A 23,352-nucleotide genomic window follows, 5' to 3' on the forward strand; every position below is an offset into this window, starting at 1 on the left:
TTGGCAGCTACAGGTGCTGTTTTGAGAATTAAGATCGAGGTAAGAAACATTCAGTCCTATATCTATAGTACTTCACTCCTAAAAGCCTCACGGGCATTACCAAATCAGCTTTGGGGTTGGCATTCTAAAGGTTTGATAGGTGATTTGGAAAGGAACCAGCAGGTTCAGTAAGACCAGCTGAGTAGGTGATGGTTTTGTATCTTCGCTGCAGGTTACGACCCTTCGTCTGCCTGATGGGAGACCTGCTCTTGTTTACTTCTCAATCTTAAGCTTGAACTCCACCTTTCCCTCATACGGGTCATGGGGGTTGTCAAAGGTAACATGTTCCGCAAGGATTTTGCACACGATGATAACCTCTGTATTCTTGGGGATGTTGAGGAATTTCGCTGCCACCAAAGGGTTCCTGTATTGAGGCTGAGATAGAAGGACATAAAGCTTGGATGTATCAAACGTTTCTTGATGTTCAAGGGGGAGAGAACATGGACAGGGCTTGGGTGTGCAGCCGTCAGTTCCCCTCAGGGGCCCTGTATGAAGAGAGAACTGCACCAGTGTGTTCTAGGCTGCAAGCTTTAAAAAGGAGCAGGCGGATCGCCAGGTCTTGCCTCCCGTGGAGCAGTCGGTGGGTTTGAACCACCAACCTTTCGGTTACCAGCCTTATACCCAAGCATTGTGTCACCAGGGAATTTTTTTCTAAACAAAGGTGGTATCAGTAGCTAGTTAAATTGGTAGTAGGAGCAGAAAAAGACCTAGGGTGGCCATTACAATTCACCTTCGCTATATAGTGGAATGGCATCCACTTCGATGCGTACTCTAGACCCCTGGGCTCCATTTGCAGCCTAATGAATCAACCTCTAGGACAGTGGTTCTCAACCTTCCTAATGCCGCGGCCCTTTCATACAGTTCCTCATGTTGTGGTGACCCCCCCAACCATAAAATTATTTTCGTTGCTATTTCATAACTGTCATTTTGCTACTGTTATGAATCGGGCAACCCTTGTAATAGGGTTGTTTGACACCCCCCCCAAGGGGTCGCGACCCACAGGTTGAGAACCGCTGCTCTAGGGCAAACGAGCCCAGGGTCTGTCATGTCACCAGATCCTCAGGTGATTCCAATCATGAGCCAAGTTTGGGAACCTAGGTTTTAGGCATTATTAGGATGAAAGTTCCCATTTAGAAAAAATTGGTCTGGAGGGAACAGATCATTACAATTGCCCATTGAACTTTACAATGCATCTGATGACTGATAGGGGGGAAAAAACAAACGAGGAAACATCGTTAGTGGAAGAGGCAGTTGTCTTATAGAATTTGGGAGGCTCTCAGTAAAATAATATAATACTATTCGGTATTTATTTCATAAGAGGAATGTGTTTTCAAGTAGTTGTGCGGTAGGGGACACTGGAGCATTGAATGACTGAGAATTGACACTAAATGCCTTTTAAGAAATAAGAACATTTACTGCTTTTTGTGAAAAAACAAAAACTCAAGCTCACTGCCACTGAGTCAATTCCGACTCATAGCAACCCTACAGGACAGGGTAGAACTGCCCTTGTAGGTTTCCGAGATGGTAAAGGGCGGAGAGAGCTTCATCTTTCTCCCTCTGAGCGGCTGGTGGGGTCAAAAGGGGACCTCATGGCTAGAAATCTAACTCAGAACCACTGGACCACGAGGTCTCCTCTCTTGAGCCTTGCTGAAGTTGAGCTGATTGGGAGGGAATGGTGGCTTCAGTCCAGGGAAAAGCAAAGCGGTCATACCTGAGCTTTCTTGCCATAGTAGGGGAAGTAGTGCAGGCTGAAGGTGCCCTTGGGTGGGTAGTAGGCGACCTCCAGGGGTGGGATGTCCTTGTGGTCCTCCTAGGGGAGCAGAAGCCGATGTGGGATTAAAGAAGAGATAAGTAGAGAATTCAGTATGGATAACAGAAGGGCTTGAAAAAAAATCCGTGGAAAAAATGGAATTGAAAAATAATGGACTTCCACCTCCCTGTCCTGCCCAACAAGCTTCTGGAACCCTCATATATAATAAAGGCAAGGATTTGCTTGCTTGCCTGCACATGCAAACGAGCGTGGTCAAAGCCACATATGGACTGGGTTCCCGGGCTGGTGTGGACATTTGCGTGACTTTCTTGGAGTTAATAAAGGTGTTTCCTGAGATCAGGATCCGTATTAGCAAATTGTCCGATGTATACTTTAAGCGTAAAGACCAGGCAGAGGGTGCTACCATGCCTGTCAAATCTCAAGCCAACGTGGTTAAATCCCGAAAGGCACAAAAGCAGCTGTTGAGCGGAAACAACCACAAAAGAAACCCCCAAACTCGCTGCCATCGAGTCCGTTTGGACTCAGCAACCCTCTCAGACAGAGTGGACCTGCTCCCTGGGGTTTCCAAGGCTGTCAGTCTTGTTTGGAAGCAAAAGCCTCATCATCTTCCGGTAGAGCAGCTGGTGGATTTGAACCACTGACCATGCATCAGCAGCCCAACAGGCAACTGACTAGGCCACCAGGACCCCTCAAGGAACTTTCACCACAGAGAGTGCGACAGTAAAGAGGTCCGATGTTTCTTTGTAAGACCCGACCATTACATGGTCAGTTTGCATTACGTTAATAGCAGCTGAACTTTGGGTTTCTGGTAACGGGTCAAAAGGAGCTGTAGGAAATACTTGATGCAGGCAAGTGTAAATCTATTTCATAGCGCTGTGCTTTGAAGACCAGTTTGGAAAACAACGGGAATAGACCCGAGATTGAAGCGAATTTTCCGAGAACTGCTTAGCAACTGGGGCTGTTGAAAACCTGGACGTCGTTTTGCAAATAAATAGAACAAAACAAAAGTATGAATAAGAAGTAGCCTCCTTTCTCCGCGCTTGCTCAGCTGTGTGACTTATAAACAACCCCAGGCACTCTTAGAAGCCAAACAAGAATGACTTCACTTCACACTGGATTTTGGTCCCCCATAAGCACACTCTTTAAGACAAGGGCACGTGCAGTTTGTGCAACGAACTTTATCGAGATCTACTTGGAGAAAACTTGTAGTATGTCCCATAAGTTTTTATAGTATTAACTTTATAAACAAAACTCCATTCCCACCATGCCTATTCTGCAACAGCTGAGGCCAAAGAGCGACACCCACCACCACCACCCACCCCACCCGCGCCCTCCCGCTTATTCTAAACCACAGAGGGCGGGCTGCACACAGAGATACTCACTAGGAATGCGCAGTCCACTTTGGGCGGCGCAGTGCTGTTGCCGGGGAGAAATCTGACGATCTAGCAGAAGGGAGAAGCATGAGTATTCACGTGGATCGGGTCCCCCTGACTGCTGTGGCAATGCGTGCAGTGGCCCCCTATCTCTGAAGGGGAAAGGAAGCCCAGCGTTCTCTCCCTACTGGCGCTCAGCGTCCCTAGTTCAAGGAATCTGCTTTTGTTTGTGTGTGGGTTTTTTTCCAGTTGGGGACTGAAAACACTTTGGGGTGGACTGGTGGCTCCCATTCTAGTTAACTCCTAATGAATTTTTTTAAAAAAACCAAGTAACTCCGATCTTAAGATGAAAGAACCCCTCAAGAGTTCTTTGCCCTGGCCCACCCTGCTGCTCTGTCCAGGAGCCTGGTCCTGCCTGGTCCTTGGCTTGTGGTCTTGCCCATCCTGTGTTAAGTACAGCCTTTTGTCTGGTCAGTAATAAAACTGCCAAGAGCCAGTCTCACTGCGATTGAACCATGCCAGCTCATAGCCACCCTTTGAGACAGGTTAGATCTGTCCCTTTGGGTTTCTGAAATTTTTAATCTTTATGGAAGTAGAAAGCTTAGTCTTTTTGCAGGCCGGTTGGTGGGATCAAACCCCTGACCTTGTGGTCAGCAGTTTAGTCAGAACCCGCTACGCCACCGGGGCCCCTTTAGACACCAGCCAGTGCCCTTCCCTTTCCTGAGAAGTTTTCCAGCCTCATGAGCTGGAGAAAACATTCCTTATGCTAACATTCTTGTACCAATCTGGCCGTCTGCAGCCTTGTCAATACGCCTTCTGCTTTTCCAAACCCAGACCGTCAGTCCTTCCCACCTGAAACCCCAGCCCATGTTTCCACTGATTGATGTCCAGGGCTCAATGCGGGGTCTGCCTTTCCCAGAAATCGTCCTTGGACTTCTCCAGCGGCCAACCCCCTCCAGGAGTGGTTGGGGCCCTCATTTGTGCTCCCTGGGTGTTGGTGCCATCTGTCCAGCCACCTCCGACTCACGGTGGCCCACGTTTGCCAGAATGGACCTCCGTCTGGATAGGGTTTGTGATGTGCTGCCCAGGGCTTACAGTGACTGACTGACTGCACGTAGATTGTCCAGGGCTAGACGTCCGGCAGCATGGATGAAATGCCAGCTCCACGTGAGGACGCCTGATGTCTCTGGCCGTGGATAAATGTATGACTGCGCTTGTAAAATGGAAACCACCTGGTGCCTGGGCCCCATGACTCCATTAGGGTGACCCTCAGCCTTTGTGTGTGTGTGTGTGTGTGTGTGTGTGTGTATGTGGCCATGGGAGAGGCCAGGTCTGTCAGGCACTGCTGACACCCCAGCACTCCAGTGGGTGGCCCTGAAGGGCTTAGTGAACACCAGCACATACGTGAATCCATGACCTGCCTCAGAAAACGGCATTAAATTGGTGTTTCCAAAAGTAGGTGTTACCATCTTCCTGTGAGGTGCTATGACAGGCAGATACCTGAACTTTATCCTGGATTGTGGGCTATAGTAGAAAAGGCTTTAGTCGCTGTCAGAGGGGTGGGAAGGGTAAGTAATTTTTTAGGGTTTTTTTCCTCATGACGGTGGGCCAAATAAGTTTGGGAGCCTACCCACTAGCCGAATGTCAAATCTGCTTCCCCTCAAAGGATAGTTAATGCCTTCCTATACTGACTTGGCTGCCTTGCACTGATGTGTGTATCACTTTCTCCTTTGCACGCTGAATGTGGGGATCTATCCTTAAACAATGCTGCATTCTGTCTGACGATATCCACATGCCAACAATTGCTGAATAAACACTGTGTCTGAATAAACTCTCAAACTGTCACCAAACCAATTCCAGCTCGTGGTGACTCTGTAGGACAGGGTCGAACAACCCAGTGGGTTCCTGAGAACGGGAAAGAAAGCCTCATCTTTCTCCTGTGGGGCAGCTGGTGGTTTTGACCTGCTGGCCTTGCCATTAGCAGCCCCATGCATAACCCCTATGCTACCCGGGCTCCTCTGTGAATGGATGGCTTTAAATTTGTATTCCAGAGGGGTGAGTTTATGAGCCTAACTACATGTTGAGCCACGGTATAATAGTTCAGAAAGGTGGGGGGGACTGGAACTCAGGTTCCAGTCCCAGCTCCGCCACTTGTTAGAGACCCTGGGTAAGGTCCTGTTTTGCTGTGGGGCAGTTTAACATCACAGAGTTCCCCACGATCTTTATATCTGGCTCTACAAGTCTTCACCTTTGATATCCCGGTCTGAAAATGCATGTCACTCACCCTGTTCATTTTAATAATGAAGCACGGCTTTCCTTCTTTAAACCCGAAGTACGGTTCCGTCAGACCCGAGCAGTTTTGCAGCATATCAGCCGTGAACTTGCAGGAGTACTTGGTGTGGTTAGGAGCCTCAAAACTTTCCTGGAAGTAGTATTCCTCCGAAGAGCAGTTTCTGTTGGCCTCCTGGACTGCTGGCGAGTAGGCTGCCCCGGTCACAAAAGTGCAAAGAAAGACTCAGTGTGTCCCCTCTACAACTCCGTGGCTGTAGGGGTCTCATCCAAACCAAACAAACACCACCGTTGAGTTCATGCCGACAAGAGGACAGGATAGAACTGCCGCTGTGAGTTTCCGACACCATAACTCTATGGGAGGAGAAAGCCCCCATCTTTCTCCCACGGAGCGGCTGGTGGTTTCAAACTGCTGACCTTGTGTTAAGCAGCCCAGTGAGTAACAACTACGCCACCAGGTCTTTGGAGGCCAACTTCAGGTTGGACAAAAGTGTTGGCATGGACTTGAGCATCTTCTGCATGACATTTAATTTAGAGGATGAGAACAAAGCTACATGAAGTCTTAAAAAAAACAAAAAACCTTACCTGCCAGGAACTTGTGAAGAGTGTATGTGAGGTCTGTCCAGGTTCTGTTATTAGAAACATTGTAGAAAATTTCCAGGCCTTTCTCTCCGTAAACATCTGGCCTTAAGGTGACTCCTGGGGAGAGAGTACATATGCCTGTCCCAGCAGCTGGCTACGCTCGGAACTGATGGGTACAAGCAGAGCTAGCTGTCCCACCTGTACAGGTGCGCACACCACGCTTTCCAATGGTTTGCGTCAAAGTTATGTCCTCCTAAGTGTCCTCAGAAGCTGGGACACAACTCTTGTAGAACTCTTCAGGATTTGAGGAAGGAAACTCCTCCCACGCCAGGCACCCTGCAAACCAGACTTCCTCCCTCCGTGTATTTAGAACTGAGTGAAACTTGGAAGCAACATGCTGAGTGTGTTGAAAGCAACGAGGCCAGCTCCTCATAGGGAATCAACAGCCAAGCACAGCCAGCAACCAAGCACAGCCGAGCAGACCAGGGCTCCTGGTGAGCCGGCCTGTGTCAGCATAGACCAGTGCTCCACAGGGCTGTCTGTGATGGCTATTGCTCACAAGTGGATCAGCCCACCATATCTAACCTCCAACCTTTGGGTTCATGGCCAGTGCATTGACGGCATCCCTAAAGCTTTAAAAGTCCCTGAGGCGTCCCACATCTGTCAAGAGGTGCAGCCTGGGAAACCCACAGGGCAGGGCTACCTGCCCCTAGGGCTGTTCCGGGTCGGAATCCCCTCCATCGCAGGGGGTGGTTTTGTTTGGAGAATCCACCGGTGATGAGCGGGGCGCTGGCTGCTGACTGTGAGAAAATCCTGCATCGATAGGTCATTTATGGGAGGGAGCAGGGGGGTCCGACTCATCTCTCCGCAGGGGACTCTGAGCGGTCTTGGGGCTGAGCTGCCCGGGCACAGAGTTCTCACGTGCAGAGCCTGCTCAGGCTGCAGCTGGAAGGCTGCCTTAGGGGGAGCGGCTGCGGCTGTCAGATCTTCTCTTCTCGGCCTCGCCTCAGGAAGCGGCCACTTCAGCTCTGGTTTCCCCCACCCCTTTTGTGTGTGTGTGGAGCAGTGGGAGAAAGACCAGGCTTCCTATGCCCATTAAGAATCACAGTCCCCTCTTTTGAAAAGCGATTTAACTATGGGAGTGTTTGATATGTGAATGTGATATCAAGAAAAGTACCTTTTAAAAAAGAAGAAAGTTACAGTCTCAGAAAGGCAATGGCAGTGAGCGAGTGGCTGTCAACAGTGACGAGTAATCCAGAACCTAAAATTGAGTTTCTAAATGAACTTGTGTTTTCACGCACACTTTGGGAAGGACAGTACCCAGCTTGGGTGATGGGCAACCTGCTCTTTGGCAATTTGAAAAATCCAGAGTGCCGGAGTGGAAGAAGTTCAAAGCAAAAGCCACCCCGCTCCCCACTCTCAGTAGTTCATGTGCATCTGTTGAAAATGTTTGCTTCTGTCAATAGAAAGATGTAGAAATGAGCATGTGTGTATCATATATGTGCATATAAACAAAAACCAAACTCCCTGCCATCGAGTCGATGCTGACGTAGCAACAGGGTAGAAATGCCCCTGTACGTTTCCCAGACCGGAACTCGGAGTAGAAAGCCTCATCTCACTCCCTTGGAGAGGCTGGTGGTTTAGAACTACTGGCCTTACAGTTAGCAGCCCAATGAGTAGCCACTGTGCCACTCAGGCTCCTGAACGTACATATATGTGCATTACGCACAGTGGGCCGTTACTGACTACTTCTCACAAGACAGGTTTGTGGGTCCTTCTGGCAGGCCACAGTACCTTCAATCTTCTTTGCCAGTGCCGTAATTCAAGGACGTCAATTCTGCAGTCTTCCTCATTCAATGTTCAACTTTCACATGCATATGAGACGATGGAAAATACCATGGCTTGCCTCAGGTGCACCTAAGTCCTCCAGGTGGAGCACTCACATCACCCCAAGCTCTCTCTGCCTCCCCCTTCGCCCCAACCTCAGTCTCGGTGTTGACTCCAACATTGGAAGCTGTCTGAAGTGCCCTGCTCGTATCCCGCAGGGCCCACACACCACCCTCTGTGTCTGCACCCTCTCCTGGGCCTTCTCAGCGATCCTTGGAAAGCACGATTTTATAAACGTGGACATCTCTGGGTGTAGGGGATGTTTGTTCCACTCTTGTCTAGTTTCTTCAACCTTCTTGCCTTCGGTCAATCCGATCCCGTATGCTGGTGTCTTCCAAACCGTTCTGACCCGCTGCCGCTTGGTCATGAATGACTTTCGATCCTCTCAGTGCTTGGTGAGCGAGGACAGCATGTCTGCTCCATCCACCCTCTTGAACCTTGGGCTAGCCGTTCTCTTCCTTTGGGTCTTTGTCACTGGACAGGGCCGTGGAAGAAGAACATGTCACTTTCTGGGTTTCAATGTGCGATTCCAGGGATAAGATTCCCCATAGTGAAGAGATCAGTAAATGGGAACCAAGCTCATTTTCCTTCATCCTTGATCCAATCCACTGGGCTGACTGGACTGTGGGTAACAGCTTCTTGTCTGCCCTCCCAGAAATTGTCTATGTGCATATATGAGCATATCAAGTAAGTGAATATGCATACTGACGTCCGCCTTTCTTCTCTGTAACAAAAAGCTTTCTGTTTTCATGATTAAAACTAAAGCCAATTCAGCCTTTATAATTTGGGGCCCTCTGAAGCAGAGAGGCCATCTAGGCATTTGGTGTGTGTTCTAAAAGCCAGCTAGGCAGCTAAGAGGGCCGCCTTCAGGCTCCAAGGCTGACAGGGCACAGAAGACCCTTTTAGGGCTCCCCACCGTGGGCTCTGTGGGTCCCGCCAAGGGTCAGGGCGCTGGGCTTCCCCGGGGAGAAAGGATTTTACATCTGGCTTTATTCTGGACTGAGCATTGACCGGGGTTGCAGCTTCGCTGTGGGGGCAGTGTCCGGAGCTCCTGACTCCTGGGTGTTCTGCATACTGGGCCACGCTGGGCAACTCTCCGGCTCGCTTACCTGGTGATTTTAATTGATCCTGGTAGTCTGGTGTGTAGGGGTCGAGTGTCCACATTAACGTGTAAATGGAGAGTGCAAAGAGGCCAGTCATCACCACGTAGAAAGCCACGTAGTAGAGGCTGATCCACACTGGGAAGGAAACGCAGTTTCAGGAAAAGCCACCGAAAACCAGCGAACATAGAATTTACCTTTCTAAAGTGTACACGTCGTCGGTGGTACTTCGTGCACCCCCAAGGCTGGGTAACCGTCACCACAGTCTTGTTTCAGAACATTCCAGTCCTCCCAAAAGGAAGCCCCTTACAGAGCCACCAGCCTCCACCTCCACTCCCGTCCCATGCAACCAATAGCTGCCTTCCCTCTCTGTGCACGTGCCTGCCCTGGATATGTCCCCTGAGTGGGAGCCGTGCAATATGGGGCCCCTTGGGCCGGCTCCTTTCCCTTCCACCAGCATTTTCTAAATAGCAAGTTTTCAATTGTACATTACGTGAGGGGTTGTATTCCAGATCATCAACTTTGGATTCCAAAGTTTAAACTACCAAGCCAACCCCTCACCCACTGCCTGGCTTCTCTCTCCCTTGTTTGGGCCACTCTCTTCCCAGTCACCCAAGTCAACACCTGTCTGCGGTCTAGCCCCTTCCATTACCTCCCATCCCCACGTCTCAGCCCCCAAAGTCTGTTTCAGAGTTGGTAGGGATGCCCTTATCTTCTTGTTTTTGACCTTTCCTTAGCACCAAACCCTGAAAAACCCAGCTCACTGCCATCAACTCAGTGCCGACTCAGCCACCTATGGTTCCTCGATTGTAACGCTCATGGGCGTAGAAAGCCTTCTCTCTCTCTCTCTCTCTCTTGGATGGGCAGTGGTTTTGAACTCCTAACCTTTCAGTTAACTGCCCAACATGTAATCCACTACGTCTCCAGGGACCCTTTATGACAGTGGTCTCATATAGTTGTCCTTTTGTGATTGTTCACCCAACAATTTACCAACGTGCCATCTTAGCTATACTTGCTTACATCAGTAACTGTAGTCACAACGATATTAATAACTAAATGAGACTTACCGGGTGTCAGGAGCTCCACAATCATTAACTCTCCCTGTCCCAACTCTCTGAGGTGGGAGTATGTGCTATCCTCCCTTTGTTCAGGGAAGGAAACGGAGGTCAGCGAGGTCAGATAGATTCCCTGCCAAAGGTCACAGCTCGCAAGTGGCAGAGCCAGGATGGAACAAGGGATCTGTGAGCTCAGAGCCACAGTGCGTAGCTTTTGTCTTTGCGTAACTTCCTGGGTTTTGTCTGTTTACCTCCTCCCTTGAAACATAAATAACTTCACATGGTGAACCCCCGGGCACTGTCATGCAGTCAATTCCAACTCTTGGCCTGCCCTGCCTGCCCTATATAGAGTTCTGAGCCTGGAAGTCTTTCTGGGAGCAGACAGCCTCATCTTTCTCCTGTGGAGTGCCTTGTGGGTCCGAACCACTGACCTCATGATTAGCAGCCCAACACTCAATACACTAAGGTACTGGGGAATATCTCAAGGGTTCTCGAGCATAGACATCAATCAGGGCTAGTGGGCCAGCTACATCCTCTGTTTTCCTGGAAACCATTTAAACAGCAGACACCATCAGGATTTCCTCACCACCCATGAAGGAGCCCTGGTAGTGTAGTGGGTGACGCATTGGGCTGATAATGGTAAGATCAGCAGTTCAAATGCATCGGCTGCTCGTAGGGACAAAGATGAGGCTTTCTACTTCAGTAAAAATTTACCGCCTTGAAAAACAGGGAGGGTAAAGGGAGAATGGGTAGGAAAGAGGGAACCGATTACATGGAACTGTGTGTGACCTCCTCCCTGGGGGACAGACAACCAAAAAGTGGATGAAGGGAGACGTCGGACAGGGCAAGATATGACAAAATACCCATTTATAAACTATCAAGGGCTTATGCGGGAGTGGGGAGCGGGGAGGGAGGGGAAAAATGAGGACCTAATGTCGGGGGTTTAAATGGAGAGAAAATGTTTTGAGAAACGATGTACAAATGGGCTTTACACAATTGATGTGTGTATGGATTGGGATAACAGTTGTATGAGCCCCTAATAAAATGTTAAAAAAGAGAAGAAAAAACAAACAAACAAAAAAAATTTACCGCCTTGAAAACCCACAGGGGCACTTCCCCTCAGCCCATAGAGCACGGTGAGTCAAAATGGACCTTAGGCAGTAAGTTTGGTGTAGTGGTTTACACCTTGGGCTGAAAACCACACGGTCAGCTGTTTGAAATCACAAGTTGCTCAGGGTGGAAAGACAGGAATTTCTACTCATGTCAAGAGCTGCAGTATCAGAAACCCCTCTCAAACCCAAATCAAGCTCTACCACGGAGTCAGTGCTGACTCAAGGCGGCCCCCTGTGGGTTTCTGGGACTGTGAGAATGTATGGGGGTAGAAAGCCCAGCCTGTCTCTCTTGGAGCTGCTGGTGGTTTTGAACTGCCAACCATGCGGATCTCAGCTCAACGCCTACGTACAGTTCTATTCTCTCTGTCGAGTTGCTGTGAGTCAGAATTGGTTTAATGGCAGTGAGTTTTGTTCTTTGTTTTGTTTTGAGTCCTTTGCACTGAGTGGGGTATCCAGCCCGGGGCACACAGTGAACCTTGCTTCAAGTATTACGGTAAGAAAGAGAAGGAGGGGATTAGAGACCCGTATTAAGCTTTAACGCTCTTGTCAAGGAAAGGCATGTTTTCCTCTGGTATGCCATCCAGGTAAATGTGGAGGAGGCTCCGTTTTGTTTGATCCTAAGACATGCCAATATATTGTTTTCTCCTTGTAAAGCCTGAGCCAAATAGAAACTACAGGGAAAGAAAAGGATTTTTGTGACGTGTGACTCCTGCAGCGACATTGATTTATTTAGCTGGGTGGGTTTTTGTCTTTTTTTTATCTTTCTCATTTGTAAATTAACTTGCTCTGACAAATGCAGATGTTTTCAAGGAACAAAATATCAGGAAGGGGATGCCTTTTCATGTTTGCTTTGACTTTGGTCTTTCTGGAATCGTCTGTGCTGACGTGGGCCCGTGGGTGCAGATTCCTTGTCCTGATTCATTTTCCAGTGACCCTGCGCATCATGAAAGGACAGGAGCCAAGTCAGTGAGCGCGAGGGTGAGAGTGGGGAGGCCCTGCGGCAGGGAATAATGACTAGCAATGCCATGTCCCAGGGCTACGTCCTCATCCCCTTGTTCCTGAGGAGCCTCGTCGCCTCGGGGCGTGTCTCTCTGCCCTGCCTCCAAAGTTGGGATGATATCTTATCAGGGTCACTTATCAGTTAATCCTGACTGCACATCCTGCCTCCGTAGAAAATCCCAGTGACAATATGTCCCGTCCCTGCCCTTCCTCTCCCCGTCTGGAAGTCTGTGTTCTTGATGTTGGAGCTGGGTTTCTATGCTCAGGAATGTTGTTTATTTATCAGCTAGCTTGTGACATTCCTGCATTAAGCTGGCTGTGGACCCACTATAGTTTCGCACTTCCAAATCTTGTGGCTTTGTGGAAGCAGCCAGAGGGGAGAGGAGCAATTCTGCAAAGACGCCGAGGGGACTACCCACGGTCCCACAGCAGGGTCTGCCCCGCTCCCTTGCCCGGGCTACCTAGGAATACATTTCCTAGGCCACTGACGCTCTCCCTGGCCTGCCCCTGGTCTCTGCATAAAGGGCCTCACCTCAGTGGGACCCTATCAGACTGTACTCTTCTCTGACTCCGTACCATCACCACTATCTGATTTATCTCTTTACCCCTGTTGGAATGTAAGCTCTGTGAAGGCAGGAATTTTTGCGTCCCTTTTAGAACCTTATGGCTAAACAGGGCCTGCTGCTACATCACTCAACTCACTGCCACTGGCAACTCACAGCGGCCCTATAGGGCAGAACTGCCTCTGTGGGTTTCTGAGACTATACCTCAGATTATGGGAGAAAAAGCTTCATCTTTCTCCCTGGGGGCAGCTGGTGGTTTTCAACTACTGGTCTGTGGTACCGGCCCAACTAACACGTAACCACCATGCAACCGTAGCTCCTTGCCTGACCCATAGGAGGTGCATAAGAATTGTTGAAGGAAATCAGGAACACGATGGGTTTTATCCCCTTGTAATCTGGAGGAGATAGAGAAGGGCCAAAGCCAATTCTGCCAGACCCTTCTGTGGTAGTTACAGAATCTGTTGTTAATTTGAGGATTAAGAGTGAAGGGGTAGAGTTTAGCCTGCTAATCGGGTTGGAGCTTGATGACCTCATTTGGAGGCATGACAGAAATAAATAGCTCGCTGGAGGCAGGACGAAGGCTCACTCCCAGAGAGACATTCTTGTTGACAAGCCACATGGAGACAGACTGAGCCTTGGGGCTAAAGGAACCACACACGTGGAGACCCCGGCCAGCACTGAGATGCCTCTACTGCCACTGGATCCACAAGACTTTGCATCCACTGGCCTGTGATCTTCTTGTATTCAGCATCATTGCATGTGTTTCATGAGTCTGAAGAGGAATTTACATTAGCATTGGACTTATGGGCTAATATTGGACTTATGGACTTGATCTAGACTGGGCTAGGATGTTTTCCCAGTATTCAATTGCTTTTGTAGATAGAGCTCTTTCTTATACACATATGAGTGTCTCTGAATTTGTTTCTCTAGTCTACCCGGGCTGACATACCCTACTCAGGGGTCATCTCCTCGCTCCTTACAACTCTGGGAGATAGACGCATCACCCCATTGTACAGAGGCGGAAACTGAGACTGAAAAGGCTTTCATGAAAACTTGCCCAACACGGGCCTATCGTTTCAGCCTACCAATGGCTGTCACAGCCCTTTTCAAATGACCCTCTTTCCCACCGGCTTCCACATGGGCAGTGCCCATTCAGAAGGCTGGGCACATTTCAGTCAGCAAGCAAAAAGCTGCCGTGAAAATACGTCAGAATCCGAATCCGTACGAGTACGACAACAGCATGACACGGGAGCTGGGAACATGGCTTTGAAGCCAGGATGCCTGGACTCCTGGGCTGGCCACTGTGTGATGTTAGGCGTTTTCCTTCAATGCCTTTGCACCTCAGCTTCCCCATCTGAAAAATGGGCATGAACATAGTCCCTAGCTCAGAGGCCGCTTGTGAGGGCACACCAGCCATTGCAAGTAAAGTCTTTTGAACAGTGGTTCTCAACCTTTCATACAGTTCTTCGTGTGGCGGTGACCCCAACCATAACGTTATTTTCGTTGCTACTGCATAACTATAATTTCGCTACTGCTCTGAATCAGGGGACCCCTGTGAAAGGGGCGTTTGCGACCCACGGGTTGAGAGCCGCTGCTTTAGAACAAGGGTTGGCGCCTGGCCGAGTTGCACACTGGGAAAGGAAGACTGGAGAAGAATCCGTGTCTGTGAAGGATGGTGTTGACAAAGAATCTGGAAAGGGCCGTGGACTGGCCAAGAGGTGCCAGCAGTCATTATTACCACACAGCCCTCGGTCACCAAAAATGACAGAAACACCAATTAGATCAAAGGGGAACTAAACCCCAGATGGCAAGGAGCCAGGTAATGATGACCTTGTAGTAACCTTGACAATAAGAACATTGGGGCTTTCAGAGGATCCCCAAGTCCTGCTCCACCAGCTTTCTGACAAGAAAGGGGATTCCTCCCCTCTGACCTTTCTCAAGCAGAATGCTTGGCCGGTTTCCGTTTGCTTTCGTCATATTATCCGACTTGGGCTTTCCTTGTCTCCTGAGATTTTCACCCCCAGACGCTGAGGCCACATGTTGGGCAGTAGGTGAAACAGTACCATCCTACTAGCATGCTCTGCGAGCCAGCCTCACGGAACGTCGTGGCTGGGGCTGCTCAGGCAGAGCTGCCCAGAACACTGGGCTCCTGAGGGCACAGCAGGGGACCAGGGCGCCAACCCTGACCCTCGCTTCTTCCTCAGACACCACAGCCACAGCCGCTTACCCAGCTGACCCACCCACCACGGGAACCTGCTATGTCCCCTGGATTGCTACCTAAAGTCTTTGCCCAGCCCAAGAATTCCTTTCTTTCCCTCTCCCTCTCCCAGCCGGAATGCTGTCTCTCCCAGACGCCCTGGGCTCAATGCTGTTGAGTGCAGCAAGTTTTTTGGGGGGGTTTACCAGCTTCCTCCTACCATTAGCATTCCCCCACCCCACCCCAATTTCTCTTATTGTTTATATCCTAAGCTACATATACATCGGAGGTAAAGCGATGTATGACATCAGGGAAATCTGCGGCGTAAGACCTCTTTACAGTATTGAAAAGTTAGGGTGCTCCTTTGAGGACTAATGTATGGCAGACCCAAGTCGAGGTCTTTTAAAGCTCATGTGCGTGTGAAAGGTGGACACTGAATAAGGAAGACCTATGAAGAACTATCGTGTCTGCAAAGAGCATCGACAATACCACGGACTGCCAAAAGCACAGACAGTTCTGTCTTGGAAACAGCGCAGCCGGAATGGCTCTCACAGGCAAGGCGCGTGTACTTTGGTTCTGCCGTCAGGAGAGACCGGACCCTGGGAAGGCCATCATGCTTCGTAGAGTGGAGGGCAGCGACAAAGAGGCTGGCCTGAAAAGAGACGGGCTGACTCATGGGCTGCAGCAAGGGGTTCCCGCGTAAGAACAACTGTGAGGGTGATGCCGGACGAGGCCGGGTTTTGTTCTGTTGTACCCAGGGTCGCTGTGAGCCGGAGCCAACTGGACAGCACCCAACAACAGCCCCCAGCACCACAGTCATCCAGGTGTGTGCTCCATGCCCCTTGCAGGTTATATCCTTCCAGGAAGGGGGATGTCTAATTTCTATCATGACAGTTCCTTCAGCAGTCCTATCCTGAGCTTTACGTTTTGCACACTGACGGGTGCACACACACGCTCCCCCAGCCCATGCCCAGAAGAGTCACTGCTGGGGGCGGTTGATTCTGACTCGCGGAGTAGAACTGTAGACCTGGTTTTTCATGGTTGGTTTTTCTTTTTTCAGGAATGGATCGCCAGCCTTTTCTCTAGACTCCGTGTGGACTTCAACTGCCAACCTTCCAGTCAGCAGCCGAACACTTAATCGTTGGCACTACCCCAGGACTCCTTGCACGCAAAAAATAAGCTCCCAATACATCACGGAGACGTTGGGGCCAGTTCCATTGCTCCAGGAAGTAATCTTTCAGTGGTAGCAAATTTTATGAAATTAGTGCACTCACCACCCCTTCCCACAGCCCCCAATCCCCATAGATCTCGGATCTGGCCTGGTTGACATGAAGATGTAGTTGCCCTCGTTCTCTCTCACCACTTTCTCACTGGGCAGACGGGAATGGTGCCCCAGGGTAGTTAGCCTCTCACACTAGCACAGGCACAAGACACACCAGGGCAGCTTGGGACTCGCGGGTTTGGCCTCAGCAGGTCTGAGGGCGGCTGGCTGGGGTGGAGGGCATACCCTGACATTCTGCTTTTCCAACATTTGCCCAAGTGTTGGCCAGGGTGCTGCTCCAGGACCACAGGGACTATCAAGGACTTCGAGGAGGGGACAGAGATGGGGGATCCAAGGAGAGCACCGGGCCAGGATAACCTGCATTTTCTTGGAGGTGAGCAAAAAAACCCATTCCATTCTGATGCCTGGTATGCCCTGGTGTTACAGAGAACTGCCCCACAGGGTTCTCTTAGCTGCAGTCTTTCCCCAAGCGGATTGCCAGGGCTTTCTTCTGACTGATGCTGGGTGGCTTTCAACTGCTAACCATTAAAGTTAGTTGTCAAGGTCAAACCATTCACACCACCTAGGGGCTTTGCCAGGAGCCCTGGTGTCAAAGTGGTTACTCGTTGGGCCGCTAACCACGAGGTCAGCATTTGAAAACCACCAGCCGCCCCTCGAGAGGAAGAGGAGGCTTTCTACTCCCATGAGAGTTGCAGTCCAGAAAACCCACAGGGGCAGTTCTACCTGTCTTAAAGGGCCACAATGAGTGGGCATCACCTGGATGGCAGTGAGTCTTTGGAGGGGGTCTCTAGCAGTGAAGGGTAGGAAATGGTCTTTCAACCATCTCCTTCTGAAAGGGGGGACTCATTCCCAGCCAAGAAAAGCAAGGGTTGCCTTCTTCCCAAGTTTCCAGACCCGAGGCAGCGAGTGGCCAGGGAATGTTCTGTTTGTAAGGCCAATTGCAACAGACACTGCATCCCATTGTTAGGTCCTGAGTTAGTCTTGTAAGAAGGATTATTATTATTTTTTTAATGACTGGTTTGATTTCAGCTAGATATGGCTGAGGTGGGGATTCAGAGGTACATTTTTATTCTTTGGAGGCTTGCCTTAATAGGGAACCCCACCCCCACCCCTGCCTGGTAATGTGCTCCAGTACGGGCTCTCCATTGCTGCCCCTTCTTGCCAGACCTTCAGACGGATCTGCTTAGCTCTCAACCAAGGAGCGAAGGGACCCGGGACACTCTCCTTGTCTTGACAAGGATGAGGACGCTGGCTCACTCCAGCCTGCCAGTGGGCACCTCAGGGCCTGCAGACCGCCAGGGCGGGGAGGCATTATGAGAGAGGCCACCCTGGTAAGAGGGAGCGCCGGCAATGCTCTGGTTGAGCACTCGGCCATTAACTGATAAGTTGGCAGTTCGAACCCCTCCAGAAGCTCCTCCGTCCCCATAAAGATGTCTACTTAAAAACGGGAGGGGCAGTCCTAGTTTCACGTGGGTCACTTACTCATTATGTCCTTAGTTGGGCAAGTCTAAAGGACAAAACTCATGGCGACCCTAGAAGACTGGGTAGAACGGCCGCTGTGGGTTTCCGGAACCAACTCTTTATGGGAGTCGAAGGTCTCATTTTTTTCTCACGGAGCGACTGGTGGTTTTGAACTGCTGACCTTGAGGGTGACTGTTGGATGCATAAGCAGTTCCCCACCCAGGTCACCATGAGTCAGATGATGACAGCTTGTTTCTTTTGTTTCAAGAACAAAAAGTACCTCTGGTCTCCCACCTCAACCATACTTAACCCAAATCAAAACAGAAATAATAACAATCCCTCTCACAAGTCTATCACAACGCCTAGTCATGGGACGCAAGGTCTAGCCACGACAGGACATCCCTCAACAAGTCTTGACAGAAAGGGGGGGATCCCGGGCTAAGTTTGGGACATTCACGCCCAATACCTTCCAGCACACACTAGCATGTTAAAAGCTTGGAGGAGTCTGGAAATAAAACAGCTGAACTTAATTAAGTAAATCCTTGTGTCCCAAATTTGTTTGACCTAAGAAGCACCCCACCCCCTACACACACACTTTAAAGAGTCTGTTTCAAGATCATTATCAGTGTGAAGTAGTTTTGGAAATACTGATCTTAAACAGAAGGCTGACAACTTGGGGGCGGAGGGCGATTCTCAGGACTTTCTCTGAGTGAATTAGAGAACATGGGAGCTGAAATGGATCTGTGAGATCAGTGGGCTACAGTACCCCCGGGTGGCATAGTGGTGTTGTGTTAGGCTGCTAACCATAAGGTCAGTAGTTCAAAACCACCAGTGGCTCCAAGGGAGAAAAATGAGGTTTTCTACTCTTTTAAAGAGTTCCAGTCTTGGAAAACCACAGGGGTAGCTCTACTCGGTCTCTATGTGGTAGAGAGATGAGACTTTCTATCACTGTAGAGTTCCAGTCTGGGAAACCCACAGGGCAATTCTCCCATGTCCTATCCTGGCACCAGGAGGGACAGTCTCTTGCCTGAAGTCACACAGCTAGTAAATAGCACAGCCTTTGTTCTGGTATGTTCTGGACACACCCAAGCGCCAAATGTCTCTTCATTCATAACCATAGCTCTCCTGCTTCCCTTTGTCCCTGAGCCCTCCCCAGAATCATCTCACACAGTCCCCATTCCCGCCCCGTCTAGTCCTCACCCACTCAGCCCCCAGCCTGCCCTCAGCAGCACTGCTCGGCCCCCAGCACGTACCCCACCTAGACAGAGTCCGGCCCAGCATCTGCCCCGTGTCTGGGTTCCAGCAGTAGTGCCGGAATTCCTCCATCCTCTGGCTGCACGTCTTTTTTTCTTGTAAAGCTGCCATGATCCCTGGTTCTGGAAGCTCTCCTTCCTGAAGGGACAGGGGAGTCTCCGTGTACCTAAGATTGAGAAAAGAAAACTGTCTTTGAGTTTTTATAGTCTCCTTTCTTAGAGGTCAAAGGGATTGTGGGTAATTAGATTTCCAGAAAAGCACCTAAGAGGTGTTGGCCAACCCTCGGCTATCACCCTTTCCAAACAGGAGGGGTCCGGCGAGCCCTGGAAGGTTCTCTGGTTATCAGGTGCCCTTCCACGTTCTCCCCCAGGACAAAGCCAGCCGGGCCAGTGGCCACACGCTTCTGGGCAGTCCTCTGCCTTCTAGGGTGCCCTTGATTGCTGACTATGTTCTGATCATGACGAAGCAGAAATATTTTCTTGACGAACATAGACGGTCACTCACTAGGTTGTGCCCTGTTCAGTCTCTTCTCTCGGGAGGAAACATGCAGAGGCCATCTGAGTCAGAATCAGCCTGACGTGGCGCCGTCGTACTGCCCCCCACCAGCGTTGATGACCGGAGCCAGCTCTTGACCCGAGTCTCAACCGCATTCATGATCTCGAGCAAGGTGGGCCTCCCAGAGTTGTGACGAGGGTTCAATCCGACGGGGCATGCACTTCTTGGTGCCTCATAAGTGAGCCCCACAGCCGTCACCTGTCTTGTTGCTTATCCCGCCTTGGGAAGGATCATTTCTGTCAGCGGGGAGGGCTGAATTGCAGCTGGGAGCGAAGCCTAGATGGGGAAACAGGTGGTGCCCACGGAGGCTATCTCAATGTGTTATGAACAAGAGTTAGGCACTGCTATTCCCAGAAGAGAGCACGCAGCCTTCCTGGAAGGGTTTCTTCACTCACCTCCCAACTCCTTCCATTCTCAGCCCCCCACCCCCAGCCTCCTGGGATGATAAACGGTGACCTCTTAGATTCTGTGTTGGGGTAAAGGGAGTTGAAGTCCCTTTGGGGAGTTCACAGCCAGTAACTTGCAGAGGCGATTCTCGCAACTTAATGTGCACATCAATCACCTCGGGATCTTGTTAAAATGCAGGCGTTGGATCTGGATGGGGCCAAGACTGCATTTCCAGCAAGCTCCTTGCTGGCCCCCTTGCTTGACGGATGGAGGATGGAGGTCAGTGATCTTTGACCTGGAAAGCTGGCAGAAACTATGGCTGCCCAGCCCCGGGGCCTTCACTGCAACTGTCAGCACCTTTGACGTCGAAGGTGGTTTAATGAGCCACCAGCCTTAGGAATGGATGGTATAGAGACTTTGGTACCCCTCCCCACTCCGCTTTTAAAGGGTTTTTATGGAGATGTTGAGGAGCCCTGATAGATTAGTGGTTGCATGTTGGGTTGCTACTCCCAAGGTCAGTAGTTCAAAGCCACTAGCAGTTCTGAGGGAGAAAGATGCAGCTTCCACTCCTAGAAAGAGTTACAGTCTGGGAAACCCCCAGGGGAGGGCGACCCCATCTCATAGGGTAGCTAGGAGTCAGAATCGACTCCATGGCAGTGAGTTTGCGTTTGGTAGTAGAGTCTTTGGGAACTCTGCTGCGAGTGGAATGGTTGGCGGTTCAAGCCCACCAGCCATGCTTTTGAAAGGAAGATGCGGCAGTCTGCCACTGTACCGACTGAAAGCCTTGGGAACTCTGTGGGACGGTTCTACTGTCTCCTCGAGGGTCACAGTCAGAGATGTTGTTTTTCAGGTTTAACTTTCACGCATGCGTTTGTACAGAACCAACCCTACCGTCTGTTCCTTAAAAATGTTCCCGTTCACAATGTGGGGGGTTTAGGGCAGTGACCACGTAGAGTGTGCTGGTAGGATGGCGTCTGGTTGGTCACAACACGTGACTCCGGGCACCAGAGCCAGCGGCCCTGCTAACAACCACTGTCCGCAGAGGCCATGCCTTCTCTCTGGGGAAGTACACCGAGCTCGTGAATATAAATGAATAAATAAACAAGAGCCCTCTCTGAAAGCCTCCGAACTTAGTCTTCTTGCCTTTGTTTCACAATCTGAGAGGTGTGCGCTGTGCACGCTGAACTGTGCACACGGTATCAAAATGACCTTCCAGGCAGGTGCTTGTGGGATGGACAGAAAGGGAGAGTGACATTGCTAGAGGGCGGAGTACCCCACAAAGCGTACTCTGCAAATGCAGCACTGGGGAGCAGATGGGGGCCTGGGCTCTCATACACACACGACAACCACTGGTGTCCCTTCCTCTCCTCACCAAATGGGGTCCGAGAAGGCTTGGTGGAGAGCCGGGACTTTCCCCATCCCCCAGCAGTAATAAGACACCCCACTGTAGTTTCGAAGGTGCTTTCATGCCATTGGTTTGCTAACCACGAGCTCGGCTGTTCGAACCCACCAGCCTTTCCCCAAGAGAAAGACGAGGCACTTTGCTCCCCTACGGATTGTCACTCCACAAGAACAGTTCTACTCTGGCCTGTAGGATTCACTTGATAGTCACTCATCGACTTCAAAAGTTATTTATTTATTTCATGTAAAGGCCAGTATTGAGATGACAGATATGTTAGAGTTATCGGACAAAGATTTTAAAGTGATAAAATATTTCAATGAGTTGGGATTGACTTGATGGCAGTGAGTGGTGGGGGCTGTAGTTTCAAGGGCGGCCACATGGAGAGTCAACACTTCCACCCCTGCCTCTCCTCAGTGGGTGTCATTGGCGGCTGAATATAGAAGCTGAACTTATGCCTCCATCTGGCAGTAGAGTGGCACCCCTCTTCACCTATTAGAGTAGGATCAGAAACAAGTAGCTGGAACAGTGGATTAAATAAGACTCAGTCTCCTGGAATAACCCAGACATGTCCAGGATTCAGTTGCTAGTCACTCATCGACGTCAAAAGCCATTTATTTATTTATTTCAAAGGCCAGTATTGAGATGACAGATATGTTAGAGTTATCGGACAAAGATTTTAAAGTGATAAAATATTTCAATGAGCAATTACATGCTCGAAACAAATACATGTACATATGAATGTTTCGGCAAAGAAGTAGAAAGCCCGAGCATACACGTTGAAAATGTAAAGACGTACCAAATGGAACTGCTAGAGCCGGAAAATACAAGAACTGAAATTAAAAAGTTTAACAGACTCAATAACAGAATGGAGGTCAGCAGAGGGAAATATCATAAAACTGGAAGACAGAGCAATAGAAATTATCCAGTCTGAACAACTGAAAGAAAATAGACCGGGGAAAAAACAGACACCCATGGTTCTTTAACCAAAAGACGAAGAGAAAAGTTAATGTGGGTGGTGTTGGGGTCACAGAAGCAGAAAGCTCTCCAAGTTTAGCAAGAACATGAATTCAGATTCAAGAAGACGAGCAAACTTTAGCCAGCACTCGGCTGTGCTGGGACTCTGTGGTTTGGCAGTTATCACCGAGTGACCCCCTCCCCCATGATGAGATCTAACATAATGTAATCATCTCCAGAATGCGATATACTATGAGCAGCCAGTTAGTTTTAAAAAGTTTCCCCAGGGGAATGGCCTACTTCCCATATACATCGCTGCTGTGGAAAATCACTCTTGCTTGCTTTTTGCTGGGTCTTTATCTTGCATATGGCACATCCGCCAACTTTTACTTCTTTGGATTTGTGTATTTGTGCATTTCCTCTCAATCCTGAGAGTCATCAGCAGCCTGCATCTGACCTTGGATTCATTCACTTCTGCAACCATCTGACGTGCTGATCTTGCGATCATTAGCCCGTGTAACTTCGTGAGTCGAGATAAACCGCCAGTCTGACATCTGACCTGCAATTTGGAACTGACCTGCTTCTACAACTGTGTAAGCCATTTTTTGGATGTTAACCCCTGTCTGTAAACATAAACATGCGCCATTGGTTTTGCGGCTCTAGAACAGAGTTTCTTAAACACATAGGACCACGTAACTGAATGTGGGGTTGTGAAAAATTTGGCAACAGCCTCTGCGGCTACACGAGTCAGAGAAGCCTCCAGCTTATGTCTGACTTACAAGCTTGAACCGGACGGGACGTACCCATTTCTATGACCGTGTGAGCCATTTCTTGATACAACTCTCTTTCTAGATATGCGTGCATATAAGCAACACTGGTTTAGCTTCTCTAGAGAACCCAGGCTAACACAGAAGGAAGAGTAAAGATGAAAGCATAAACCAATGAAATGAAGAGATTGAAAGAACGGGAAAAAGTGAAGCAAGAAGCCGGGTCTTTGTGAGCCAGTCAGGGTGCGATGTAACAATGATGAGAAATACAACTTTCCTCTAGCTCCTAAATGTTTCCTCCCCGCTCCCACTACCATGACTCG

The 23,352-nt window shown here is 49.7% G+C and overlaps 1 protein-coding gene across 1 annotated transcript; it reads right to left on the reverse strand.

Moving 5' to 3' along the window:
* Positions 1-252: 252 nt before the first annotated feature.
* On the reverse strand, positions 253-19,075 carry ATP4B (ATPase H+/K+ transporting subunit beta). Its single transcript, XM_004704314.1, has 7 exons — positions 18,964-19,075; positions 9,051-9,179; positions 6,058-6,171; positions 5,468-5,667; positions 3,193-3,252; positions 1,751-1,837; positions 253-414 (listed from the first exon to the last, which is right to left on the reverse strand). The coding sequence occupies exons 1-7, from the start codon at positions 19,073-19,075 to the stop codon at positions 253-255; spliced, it is 864 nt and encodes a 287-aa protein (XP_004704371.1).
* Positions 19,076-23,352: the final 4,277 nt, after the last annotated feature.

Source organism: Echinops telfairi, unplaced genomic scaffold, assembly GCF_000313985.2.
Source record: "Echinops telfairi isolate 266 unplaced genomic scaffold, ASM31398v2 ScPeMD7_7467;HRSCAF=8505_1, whole genome shotgun sequence".
NCBI lineage: Eukaryota > Metazoa > Chordata > Mammalia > Afrosoricida > Tenrecidae > Echinops > Echinops telfairi.